At 48.6% G+C, this 13,426-nt stretch overlaps 1 protein-coding gene across 3 annotated transcripts in view; it reads right to left on the bottom strand.

Moving 5' to 3' along the window:
• Window positions 1–13,426, bottom strand: part of TOX2 (TOX high mobility group box family member 2) — a 150,707-nt gene that overhangs the window by 80,245 nt on the left and 57,036 nt on the right. For all 3 annotated transcript variants that reach the window (XM_037402838.1, XM_037402837.1, XM_037402836.1), the window contains exon 2: window positions 9,734–9,799. In XM_037402838.1, coding sequence (XP_037258735.1) covers window positions 9,734–9,799 — 66 coding nt within the window. The remainder of the gene's footprint in view (window positions 1–9,733; window positions 9,800–13,426) is intronic.

Raw genomic sequence — 13,426 nt, 5'->3', positions numbered from 1 at the left:
AACCCAAACCCCCAACAGGATGCAGTAGAAAATCCCACTCGTCACAGCAAACCGATAGCGATGTTATCGCGTTATCAGAGCTCAGCATCAATCGTTAGCACATAAAGACCTGGCTCCCAGTCACAGTGTGTCACAGCAGGTAATTCAGGAGACAAGTGGTGAGGAATTAGCACAGTGCGAGGAGCTGGAGGATCTGAAGGCAGAAACATCTTGTGTGTAAAAGCTCTGGGATTGCCTTTGTCTGAAGTGACAGCCACCACTCAAGGACAACCCAGCACCTTCCCAGGAGCAATGGCAGCTGACCACAGGGGCACGACCAGCACACATAAGCACCACATTAACGTGATACCTATGCTGCGAAGGTGACCCGCTCCCCTCCAGAGCTGCCCCAGGTCCCCTCCCGTAGGTCTCCACCTTGCCCTGGGCCATGCTGGCCATCAGAGGCAGCAGCTCTGCGTGCACCACGTGCAGTCCCTTTACAGCACTGTTGAGCACAGTGGAAAACCTTTGATAAAGCGACACTTTGTTGGCTAAAGGATAGGGCACACCACCTTCCTCTATTTTGTTGCTATTTTGAGGCATTGGCTTTACAAGCTCATCAGCATTGCTGGACAGTCAGCCCATGCACCCTCACGACAGAGGAGTCACCACGCGCACCAGTAGATCCCATATTTAGTCTGACTGGATCTCAGCTGTGCCCCACAGTGCTCTGAAGCAGTCCCAGTTACTCCATCTCTGTCAGCCTCCAGCACACAGGGAGCATTTCTGGAATCTCGGGTCCACATTTTCTTCAGCCCCAGTGGTGGGCATCATGGCATTTTGGCACCAAGAAACACCCATGTCCAACCCTCTATCACAACTCATTTTGGTTATCAGTATTTTCTGTATGTAAGACTTTGGATCAAGATGCAGCAGATGCTGTTTCTCAGCGGGATACACATCGTCCTGCTGCTGCCCTCTCTCTGCCAGCCCCTGGGTACCCACCACCTCCCCAGCCCTTGGGCAGATGGACAATGGCCTAGAGCTGTGCTGCCTCTCCTGCAATGACTGGGTTTTTTTTATTATTTTTAAGTGTTTCACTGCTTACAGACTTCTTCACCAGAAAAGAAACCAGAGTTCTGTTTGAAGGTCCTCGGGCACAGTTTGATCACACACCTTGCAGGCTGAGGGCTACAGTCAGGAGTGCTGCTTAATACAGATGCTCTTCACCATTGCATCAAAAACAATCTCTGAGCTGATCAAGATCCCAAAAAACCTGGGAAAGATGGGAAAGAGAAGGAAAGATTGCTGCTTGGACTGACCCTAGGGCACAGCTGGCTGCGGTCACCTGGAAGACCCTGGAGGAGCAGTGGATGCTGTGCCTAGCCCAGGCTGCCAGCCACAGTGTCTGCTATTTATTTCTCTGCTTTTCCGACCTCTGCTCCGATGCACCCAAGAAGCATCTTCTCCCTCCTGCCTTTGCCCCTAAACCTGAATCTGTTCAGGAACCTTAGTTCCTTGATGAAATGCCTACATGTGAAATTCAGCCACAGCGACAATTTCAGTTTTCTGTCCCTACAAGGTGCCCTGTGCCACCTGACAGACAGCTTCAGCTGCATGAGACTGTTTGGTTTTGCCTCAGAGTAAATGCAATACAAACAGAGACTATCCATTCTGGTCTAGGAACTGCTCACTTACATTAGCTTTTCACTCTGTGATGCTTGGTGACCGTTTTCAAACACCCTTGTTAAAAACTTAGGAGTCCTTTGTAACCAGGTGCTGAAGATGATGTTCGTTCTGCTTGTAATACCAAAGGATTTTGTTATTATTTTATTTAAGCACTACAGCCGACCCTCCACCAGCAACAGAAGCTTCTCTTGCTATGACTAAGTTATAGGAATCACTTCCTGACTGCACCTTTCAAAAATTTCACGGTCACATGGGAGTTCATGCAAAATTCACAAGCCTGGATCATCAGCTGTAGTTGTGCTTGCCTCCAAAACCCCGCCTGGAAGGGTTTCCATTAGCTCCTGATTATAATAAATGACATTTAACACACTATTGTTCATTCTAAAATAGTACATGAGATTCTTCCTGAATTGTAAGCTGAGAAAGGCATTTAATATCTATCAATGTCTCCCCTCTATTTTTTATTCTCTAGCACAACATATGAAATTATATAGTACTACTCAAAGAACAGCACGGAGAGAGCAAAATCTCTATCTTAGCATGGGTGCCTGCTGCAGCGTGCACTCCTGGCTTCCACTGTACTGCCAAACTCTGATTAACCCCCTTTCAGCTCCGAGTCGGTATAAAGCTCTCACTTCCATTCACAAGGGGCTTTCTGTATACATCCATCTATACATCTGCTCTAGCAATATTTGCCTCATTGTAAAATGATTGGGGGGTCATCAGTTTTTTACTTTAAGGCACTCTGCCCCTCTTGTGGTTGACTTTAGACTCCAAAAATACAGCCTGTTCGCAGACTGGAACAGACCAGGGTGCTGTACAGAGGCAAGAGAGTGAAGCCCAAGGAGCACAAGACCACTGGAAATTCAGGAGCATCAGAGCCCTCCATGCCTGGGGGACACGTTCTCCCCTTTTTAAACCTACTTATATCAGTGATTTTCTCTAATGCTGACCATCCTCTGACTATCATTGTTCCTGTGATCAATAGATCAAGTCCATCAATAGCCAAAATCAAAAGATTATGAAGACCCCAAGACATGTCTCCTCAAAGTTAAAACAAACATGTTTCTTCATATGCAAAGACCAATCAGACTCCTTAGAGGCACAAAAGTTCATCGGGGGCTTGAGTGGGAATGGCATGAATAACAACCTCACGGTGGGCTCTAATTTTTCCTCCCCCAGTCTGCTGTGCAGCCTTTACTATGACAAGACTTGAGAGAAGGGTCATCCTAAGGTATCACTCAGCCACGTATATGGTCTCCTGATTCGCTTCCAGTCTTTCTTCTGGAGCAAAGCCAGGTCTGAGGCAGCGGCTGCGGTGACCATGAGCAACCTGCTGCACCTTATGAGTTTCGGGGACAAACAAACTGCTGGAAACTCCTCCAAATTCACACGTCCTGGTAGGTCAGGGACCAACCAACATGAGAACGTTACGGCCAAGCAATCGCACACTGTTGCTTCACTGCCAGCAACAGAGCATCTCTACCACCACCACGTCGCTGTCGGTCCTGGTTTACAGCTTCCTACTAATAAGGAAGGAGCAAGGAGAAGGGGAGGATAAGCCACGTCTTCGTTCACAGCGCCGGACTGCCCTCACACTGCCTGGGGCTCCACGGCCACTTCAGGACTGCAGTGGTGGCATCTGGGTTCCGTGGTCCCCCGCGGGAAAGGGGACCCCTGCACTGGCACGGCACGGAGCTGCCCCAGCCCCTGGTTTATTTTATCAGCTGCTGACGTTCTGATGCAATTCAGTTGAGATTAGTGGGAGGCCCAGGAGGTGGGAGGACAACACGTCTGCCAGTATTTTGACAAGGTTTAATGGCACATTTTATAGCAGAAGCTGCCAAGATGAGCTCTGTCTTGTCTGGAGCGTTAGCAGAATGGGAGCAAGGTATCCACAGCTTCCTGCACCATAATTAATTTCTAATTATGCTATTGCTTGCTTTCTACATTATTGCTTATTTACCAAACACAGCTTTATTGTACTGTCCAGTTCCTTATAACTAGCAAACCCATTGTTATGCTAAAATGAATGTTCTAAATGTTATTTATTATTTGATAAACCTTGTGTAACCCTGAATGAGGACATTAAATGGCAAGAACACTACTTCAAAATCCCATTTAAAATAAGTCACCAAGACAGCTGTGCCTTTATAAAACACATTAGAGTGGCACTCAGAGCACATATGGCTCAGGGATATATACAAATTATACAATTTCTGTCATTCGATCAAATAAGAGGGACGTTTTGACCCCAGAAATGAGTCAAATGTAAGTTGTAATTCAAGCCCCACCGGAGGCCCTGGTGGTAATGTATCCTGACGGCTGATCAAAGAGCCCTGACCATTTGACCCACCAGATCAGCGACTTACTGTATCTATTATGGCTAATACAGACCCGAGCTTGAAGATGTATGGAGATAAACAGATAAAGGGCAATAGATACAGTGGACAAATGTTGATTTATACACATCCAAGCACATGGATACATACGCAGATGGATTTCATGCATGCAGAAAGGGGAAGGTATGTACAACCCTACGTTAATATTTATACAGGCACACATTTGAAGACAGATGCTGTATATGTGCATGCGCACGTGACAAATACAATCTCTCTTAACTCCATTTCCCTTGGTGCATCGGTATAACCTCCACACTCAGCTGAGCTCCTGCTGGTTTGCACACAGCCAGAGAAAAACTCACCTTCTATTTTATGCATGTGTTGCCAGTACAAACACGTCTACGCCCATGGATCTACTTTCTCAGCAGCATAAATGTGAGCAGCTCCATCCATGAGTTAACCCAACGCACGCAGCCCAAACTAAAGCCCTCTTTGCTGCTCTGCAGGTCGCTGACATCAGGTGTCTCCCCAGGGCTGGGTGAGACTACGCTTTTGCACTGCTGCCGTGCAAACCTGCAGCCCCCCCACATGACTACAGGACAGATGTGGTTCCTTGCAGCCAAGACCTGACATTTTCGATACACAGATGGGCAGCACGAGTGTGCCGGCGAGAGCATCGTATAGGACTAGCATTAGGAGGAGGAAATGGTGTGCAAATAACTTTTTGTCAATTTAACTGTCACATTTTCAACGCTCACAGTTAAAGCAGTGTACTCCTATTTGTGCTCTCAGTTACAAAAGCAGAGAGTTGCTTAGGCTGGTGCATCTCCCTGGCCAGAATAAACTGCACTGATGTATAACAGCATTTGCACGAGGAGTCACACAAATTAACTTGTTGGTACAGCAACAGGCACGTTGCTCAGCTGGAATAGGCTGTGCACTGAAAGCCCCTGGGATCAGGCAGAGCCATCAGCAATCAGCTCTTTCCTCCTTCGAAGGTGCGCACAGAGACGTGCCCTGGAGGGAGGAACGTGGCAAACGCTCCCCTGAGGCTTTCCACAAGGTCTCTCCCACAGACTGGGCACAGTCACATCCCAGCTCCCAACAAGATGAGGGACAGCTCTCCCCACACCCTGCATCATCCCCAGCAAGGGATTTCCTGCGTTTATTCACCCGTAACATGGGATAACGATACCTTCTCGCAGGGTATTCCCAGGCGTAGTTAATTCATGTTTATAAAGCACCTGCGGACTCTTCCTGCAAGTGCAGAAGTCTCGATGCCAAACAAAACCAACCTCATTCCTGTCCAGCTACGTGAGGAATTTCCCAACCTTCGCCTTTCCTGGGGTTACTCTCCCTATCACAAAGATCTTAATAAATGCCTTTTCTTACTGATTTTGCAGGTGTTTTTATTTCTTTTAACAGCACCACTGCGTTTTCACTCATTTTCTGGAGTACATCATATGGTTGGTAATCTGTCCATTCCTTGGGATTTCTGCATTACTTAATTCCTCATCTTTGGGGAGGGATGGAAAAAAAGAAAGAAAACTGACAGGGGTGAGGAATGATGCTCTGCTGACTTCATGAGGCACAACAGATACCTCACTCATCTCGCGGGTCAAATGTCCGCAATGGTTTGATCAGATGTCAAGTTGCATTTATACTCTGGCCCCTGTTGGGGGTTGAATTACATTTCACATTTGACTCACTTCTGGGGTCAGATGTCCCTCCTATTTGATGGAACAAGAGGAATTATTTTCCCCAAGCAGGCTGTGCTGCTGGGAGTCTGGATCTGTCAGTGCTCTCATTATGTTTTAGGCTCCTATATTTCTGCATCTTGTTCTCAGCTGAGACCAACCCCTTTTGGGATGGCAAGAAATGCAGCCAAGAGCACATAAGCAATTCCATTGAGTAAGATGAGGGGAAAGAGCGGATCAGCCATCTTTCAGCTGTTTCAGACTGTGTTTGGGTTTTTTTTTTGAGGGCTTTGGGTGGGTTCTTTTTCTTCTCCTCCCCAGGTTAGCAGCTCTGCAGCATAGGGAACGATGAAGGACAGGCAAGGCGACCTCGGTCTTGGCTTTACCACACTTTGCCATGAAATACTGCAGAAGATCTTTAGGATCAAAAACCGTACAAGGGGCTGAGATAAGGCAGATGTCAGGGTGCTGCAGCGCTGTGGTGCTGTCCAAGGACTGCTCAGCACAGGAGCTGCCCTAACTGCACTGTCTCTGTTACTCCAGTTGTAAAATGAGAATAATCTTGTCTGTGTGATGGGAAAGGATGATTCAAGAGCTTAAGCAGTTGCTAGATCTCTGGGCAGAGAGTGTAAAGCATTGCACTGACAGCCAGGAGCCATTTAAACCCTGTGGTGGGGGGGAGAGGTGATAAACTGAATTCTGCTTTCTACCTAACTCCTCCTAGGTATTTTGAAAGAAAAATCGCAAGGCAATACAGAATTTCCTGTAACAAAGACTATTGAACAACTTCTATTTGTGGACCCCTAAAATTTTCCAGCTCAAATAAGGCCACACACAGAGATGTATTTCTTGCTCTCCCAGCCCTTCCCACCCGCCTCGAGCATGGAGGGGCTGGAAGCCCTCCCGCAGGTCTGGGGGATTTCATCGTGATGGTCCACCCCAGGCCATCACAAGCGTGCTGGTACCAGGGGAGCTCACCATGTAGCACAAAGCTGAGGTAAATACACAAGCATGCCCTAAAACAGGCGACATGAAGCTGAGATTTCCCACCATCCATGCTGCACATCCCAGCCCCTGCGCCGGAGCTGGGCTCAGCGTGAAGCTGTGTCTGTACTGAGAGCTGCAGGTACCGAATGGTGCCCAGTGCAACCAGTTTAAGACAAAAATAGGGGAAAAAACCCCAACCCACCAGACCCATCTATTGCAGTGCGATGGCTTCAGTAATTAGTGTGTATGATTTGTGTTCGTCCCCAGTGATCCCAAGGGCTGAGCGATATCCCACATGTGCCGCACAGGCATCTAGAGGCAGGTGATTTAGTGGCCTCACAAGCAAGATCGTGAAACCATGGTCCCGCTGTTTAACGTACTCGTTCAGGTTACCACAGGTTTAGCAAACAATAAAAAAACATCTGGAACCCCCATTTAAATAGAGGAGTTGTGTTATTAGTAATAACGTCATGACTGGTGCTATAAAGCCCTCTCTGGTAAACAAGTGCTGATGTGTAGGTAAATAAAGGGAGACGATGAACTAATGAGCGTGAGGGAGGAAGGCTGCTCCCTGTCCTCCTCGGCCAAAGCTCACGCTGGGTGTGAACCACCACTAACATCCTTGCAGAGCATGAATTGGGATCTTCACCCTCCCTCCCTGCTCCCCTCCTGCCCCCCGGGCAAGGTTATGGAGAGCCACTGCAGCATCCCAAGGGGGCACCCACCCTGGCAGAGCCCTGGGTGCCACCCCGTGCCCTTGCACCCCTTGGTCCCACTGCCAGCTCCTCTGACTGTCCCAAGCATAGCAGCACAAGAGGGGAACTGGAGGTGCAAGACGAGATGAGACTCCCCCATCCGTTTTCCATGTCAGTCCCCACCTCCCACAGAGGTTTTGCTCCAGGAGATAAAGCAGCAGCACAGCTCCCATGCACAAACCCATCCCTATATCGGGGGGTGCCTGCCCCCTGCCCACCCTCTGCCAAGAGACAGATACTTCCTCCCTTTTCACCCTTAACTGCTATTTCAAAATAGGAAATAAAGGTCAACAAATAAACAGAGAACAAACAAAGAGTAAACTCTATTTCCCTGGTTACAGCGACCTAAGCCGGTTTGGTTTATCCTTCTCCCAGGTTCAAACAGTACATGAATTCTCCACCACACGGTAGCCTCTGGTTTTACTGGGAAGTCAGCCCTCCTCCTCCTTCATCGTGGTGCAGTACCCATTCCCCACCCCACAGCATCACTCCTCATTTCCCTCCAGCTGCCCACCCCTGGGGGAAGCGGGATGCGACAGGGGCTGTGAGGTGAGTTCTATCGATGTAGAGGAGGAAACACAAATGGTTCACGTTGGCCACGGTTCAGCCCCAGCTGAGTCCGATTCCACAGGCACATCATGGCCAGGGAACGTGGCTGGTCACTGAGGCAGTGCTGCCAGCCCTTCCTGATGAGGCTGTGAAATAGCTGTCCCTTGGGCAACTTTCGAAGGCAGAGTACCCAAGACAGCTGCCCCCGTCAGCTTCCACCACTTGCTTGTAGGCTCTGCACAGCCCTGGGGAACGTGGGGCTGGGGACAGGGCTGACCCCCTGCCCCAGCTTGGGGTCACCCCGTTCTTTTCTGTATTTACTCAACCTCTGGCAACTTCTGGAACTAATGATCAACGACACACTGTTGCTGATTGACTACATGTTTGTTTCTGCTGAATCACTCCATAGCACACAGTTTGCAGTTCCTTCCCCACCTTCTGTAAGTCCTTCTCGAATGAGAGCTGCCCTCTCCCCACGCCTCGGTGGTGCTGGCTTTGCACGCTGCCTTAGAAAGCCAGAGGAGGAATAATTCTCCCGAGCAACGAGTCAACACACTGCTGCACTCTAAGAAGGCAAACAACAGGTTTTCAGCCTGTTTTCAGTTTAATATGCATATATTTTAATCACCACTGGTATATGAGTTAGATACACCATGGATGACTCACTAGACTTGTAATTCATAGTGATGCTGCGGTAAGTACCAAACCCCAGAAGCACACCATAACCTTGCCCCGGGCCACACACACCAGGTCCAGGGCAATAGGAAGCCGGCAGCATCGTGGGTTGGATGGAAATCATCACACACACCTGCCTTTCAAACTTTGCAACGCATCACCTTCATGCACCATAGTCCTGCAGAGCTCACAATGCATGGGTCTGTGGTCAGTGGGGCCCCACAACGAAATGGCCTAACACAACCCAAAAATGGAACACTGATAAATATTAGCAATGACCTTGCAGTTTCCCTCGCAAGGCAGCTGGATGTGATGAGATGCATCTCCCTGAGGGTGCGGCATCAGGCACTTCAAAGATGCACCAAGTCCCCAGTGTGCTCTAATGATGCCGGGCCACTGCAGGGGGATGCAGGTGGGACAAGCTCTCATCTCCTGGTCAGGAGGACAGGTAAGCATGTGCTGAAGTCCTCACCTCCCAGCAGGACCTAAGCACGGGCTTAATTTTATGCATGTTTAGGGCTGCACTGAATGCACATGCCTGTTTCATGTGTATCCAAGCCCAGAGAGAGCCCTGAAGGCTCTGGCACCTGCAAGACATGAGCACTTCTATTCTGGTCCTCCACGTGTGGCTTTCTAACTCCAAAACAGGAAACCTTTGATTCCTTTTTCTCCCCGAGCCAGCTAACTGTTAATCTATTTAGCTACAGGAAATACTCTACACGAGGGAAGGAGACACCTGAACTACACACAATACTTGGAAACTTCACCGTGTCCAGAAACAGCAACTGCATCTTCATTTTGAGTGAAGGATGCTGAGGCAAAGCTTTTCAGTCTTGTTGGAAAGCTACAGCTAAGCTGAGCCCCCATATGCAAGCGCATCCCTCTCTGCGTACCAACTGCATCGGCTGCTGCTCCTCGGCAGCAGCTGGGTTACAGCTCTGACCTCCTCCGTGGTCAGAAGTGCTGATTCACAGAGAACACCTAGAATTTGTGCTCGGACATAGCCTAAGTCCCCTAGAAAATCTCACCATGCTGGCCACCCAAGCAAATCAACACCTACCTGATTTGCCGATAGAAACTCCTGGGCGTTGTCATTCATTCCCATGTACATGTTCTCGCCATCAAACTAGAAAGACAAAAAGAAAGTTAGTGAAATGCCATCTGCACACCAGGGTCATGCACATCTCAAATATTTTCCTGGTTCTTCACGTAAAGAGCCAAAATTCCCCCCAAAAAATCCTGAACTGTTCCTTTAAAGCTTTTGAGCATGTATGAGCACACGTACGTCACGGTTATTGCAACAGAACTCGGTAACATAGCATGTTTATGTTATTTTTCCCACAAAATAATGAATGAATCACTCCAAACAAATAAGCCAAACGTGCAAAACCACAGATATACCCAGCAGAAAGATCACCCAGATGAAGTTCTTGCTAAAATTCCTACTAGAGCATCAATTGGCTTTAAAAAGCCAACTTCCATTGATGGAAATTTCCAGACAGGCAGTTCCCATTCAGTGCTCTTCCAGACACCAATATGTTCCTTAACCATCGAAACAAACCTACAGCAGCGATGCAGAAAGCCACTCTGGACCATACATGAGGGGGTCTCTATGAAAAGCCTGATTCCCCACCCTGACAGTTTGCTGCCGTTTGCAAACCCTGGCTGCAAGAAGGCACATCTGCCCCATCTCCCGGTCCCCTGCCGGCTCTGCCAGGGCTCTGCCCCACGGCTGGGCGAGGGGCAGGCAGCCTGAGCGCAGCGCCTTCCCTGCGCCCCCACGGCTCCTGCAAACACGCCTGCCCCCTTCACCCGGTTCCGTGCTGCTAATCCACTTATTAGGCTACAAAATCCCCATGGGGTACTGCAAAACTCTTCTCATTAATTAGCTACAACGGGAGCTTTTCACTTGCTCCAATTCCAAACGAAGGAAAAAAGCCCTCCAGGATAGTCACTGGCTCTAAGTATGGCTGGGGCAGTTCTCAAGGCTAAGTTCACAAATTAATTACGGCAATAAAATGGGCTATGCCATAAAACACTCCTGAGGCAAGGATGAAGGTACCAGCTGTGAATGACACCATGTACTTAACAAGGCGAAGAGGCAACCCTCTTGCCCTTACAAGCCGGATGATGAATTGGAGGTTGTTCACCCCGTGCACGTCCTCTCGTTTTCTGATACGAAGCTGATACCAGTTAGGTCTTAACAGAAAGGGGTTGTATTAAGAAAAATAAAAGAGAAATCTAAAGAAAACCAGGTGAAGATTTTCAGTGTAGACTATTAATTACACTTCCATTTCTCAAAGTGATACAGGATTAGCTATTAAAAAGTCAGCAGAGTTAGTAAAGCCAAGGGGGGGTAACAGCTCTGCTCCGTGTCAGACACCCTCTAATTGCCAAACTATCCTCTGGGGTAGAAGAGCAAACCAATTAAAAGCAGTAAAATTAGAGCAGGTATTGTGACACTTATTAATTAATAGCAATAGCAGCCGCAGCAGGGTGGGAGGAGATCCCTGCGCAAATGCAGGAGTTCGTTAAAGCCATCAGTGAGGCAGGAGCTGGCGGGATGCAGGGAGCACCAGCAGCCCGAGGAGCTCGCTGGGACAAGCAGCTCTCCCAGAAGCCAGCCAGGCGCTCTTTGCTTTAAACTGAATTTCCCTCCACCTGTAAAACGATCGCCGGCAGAGCCAGCTCCTGCTAACACGCTTCCAGCTGGAGCTGCCGTGCTTCCAGGCATGGAGACTCGGTCAGCTCTACAGCCCAAGCACCCTCTGCCCACCCCCAGTTCTCAGCAGAAAAGGCTGAATTTGCAGGAGAGGCGGCACAGTTTGGGGGAGATGCTCAGCCCTGCGGCAGTGGGACCCAAGCTCTGCGGCAGAAGTCGGTCTCTGGCTTGACATGGGCGGTAGCGTGGGTAGCGTGGGTTTGGGGAGCCCATCTTTTTGGAACAGGAAAAATGATGGTCCCCAGGCCCCACTCCCAAGCTCTTTTGGGGACCATTCCACCAAGAAAACATCAGGTGGATCCTGCAGCCTGAGCAGACACGCCGAGGCTGGGTGCCGCATGGACGCGGGACCCTTTCTGACAGTCCGACCTGCAGTGCCAGAGCCTTGTGCCAGGGCAGCGGCACAGACATGCTGTACGGCACTACGGGGACGCTTAAAGCTCTTGCATCTGGCGGCTGCACACTGAGATGCTTCAGGGGAGCTGCACGAGAGCTTTCCAGCAAGGAGCCCTGAAGACAAACAAAATATTCCAGTGGGGGGATGGTTCTGTCCATCCCTGGAACCAGTCAAGAATCTGTGCTGCAGAAACATTTACTTCCACGTCAGGAAAAGAGCATCTCTTTCCTAAGTAAAAGCTTTGCCCCTCTGAGAGATTTAAGTACACAGATGATGCACATCCATCCATCTCCCTTCCTTGCAACACACACCTCACTTTTGACCTCCTCCATCCCTGTATTTTGCAGATCTAGACTATGACGGGTTTGAAACAGCTCTTCTCCAGAAAACAAGTCACCTGGAAATGTACATTTGGAAAACAAAAAGTATCTTTCACTAGGGAGGTCCAGGGCAGGACAAACACTCTGCTTTCTCTGTATCATTCTGTTCGTCAGAATGTATTTTTTTTATGGCTTTCTACTATTCCCCTACCTCCGCTCCACACTTCCTTCTGCCCTCGATCCTTCATAATAACTGTAATGAATCCTGCCTTCAAAATTACTGTGCTTCTGATTGCCAGGCTGAGCAGCGAGCCTGAAAATCAAGACTCAAAATGCAATGGAAACTTTGGAACTTCCCCACTGCTGATTGGATTTTTTTCCCCTCTCCTCCAGGCTATGAAGGTGCAAACAAATTTATTAGAAATTCTCCCATCAGGATATTTTTTCAATTAGACATTTGCCACTTATACACCAGCCAGGTAGAGCAGATAAGTAATGTGCTCTCCCTCTTCTCATTACTGTTTCGCTACAGAATACACTTCAAAACAATCAGCCCCATCGTTCCAGGTAGATTCACGGCAGAAACAAACATTTTAGTATTTCCCTTTGGCTACAAACGCTTCCTCCCTTTTGCTTTTGCCCATCAAGCCTCCCAGGCACTTCCAGACCTGGGTGCACCCATTCATCACCCTCTGTGCCCCCCAAATTGATCAAACCGGTACTGAATGATGTGTGCAGGCAGAGTGGCAGGTATCATTTTCAAGGCCTAATTCAAAAGGATGCAGTTCTCTTAATCATCCTTTTGCTCTTTTGTAATGATTTAATTTTTGTTATTTTTGGCTAATAGGAGCAGCCTATTAAACAAATCAGTGGCTGTGGCTAATTCTCAGCCTGTCCTGCATGAAATGAGTACAAAGCTCAGGTGAGCAGAGACCACTCTCAGCCTGTAGTGCTTTGCATCCACGACGTGATGTTCACTGGAAAACCTGGGAAATGAAACCCCTGCGCAGCCAAGTTGGTAAATCAGGAGAGGTAGGAAGATGTGATTAATTGCTCTTCCTTCATCTGAGACTTGGACCCACTTTTATCTAACTTGCAGTGACGTACATCAGTGACGGCTGCCCACAAGCGTAACTAGAATGCAGGATCTCTACTTCAAAAAGAACCCAGAAAGCCTCACTTTGCCAAATCCCAACTCAGACTTGTCTGCTGTAACATGCGCGGGACAGTAACAACTCTACTCACCAGATTAATTAAAAAACCACAAAACCCAAACAAAACCTTCAGAGCAAACTGCCCAGTTTCCTCCCATGC

Source organism: Falco rusticolus, chromosome 10 (genome assembly GCF_015220075.1).
Source record: "Falco rusticolus isolate bFalRus1 chromosome 10, bFalRus1.pri, whole genome shotgun sequence".
Taxonomy (NCBI): domain Eukaryota; kingdom Metazoa; phylum Chordata; class Aves; order Falconiformes; family Falconidae; genus Falco; species Falco rusticolus.
The sequence above is the reverse complement of the archived record's forward strand: the minus strand, read 5'-3'. Positions and strand labels throughout refer to the sequence as shown.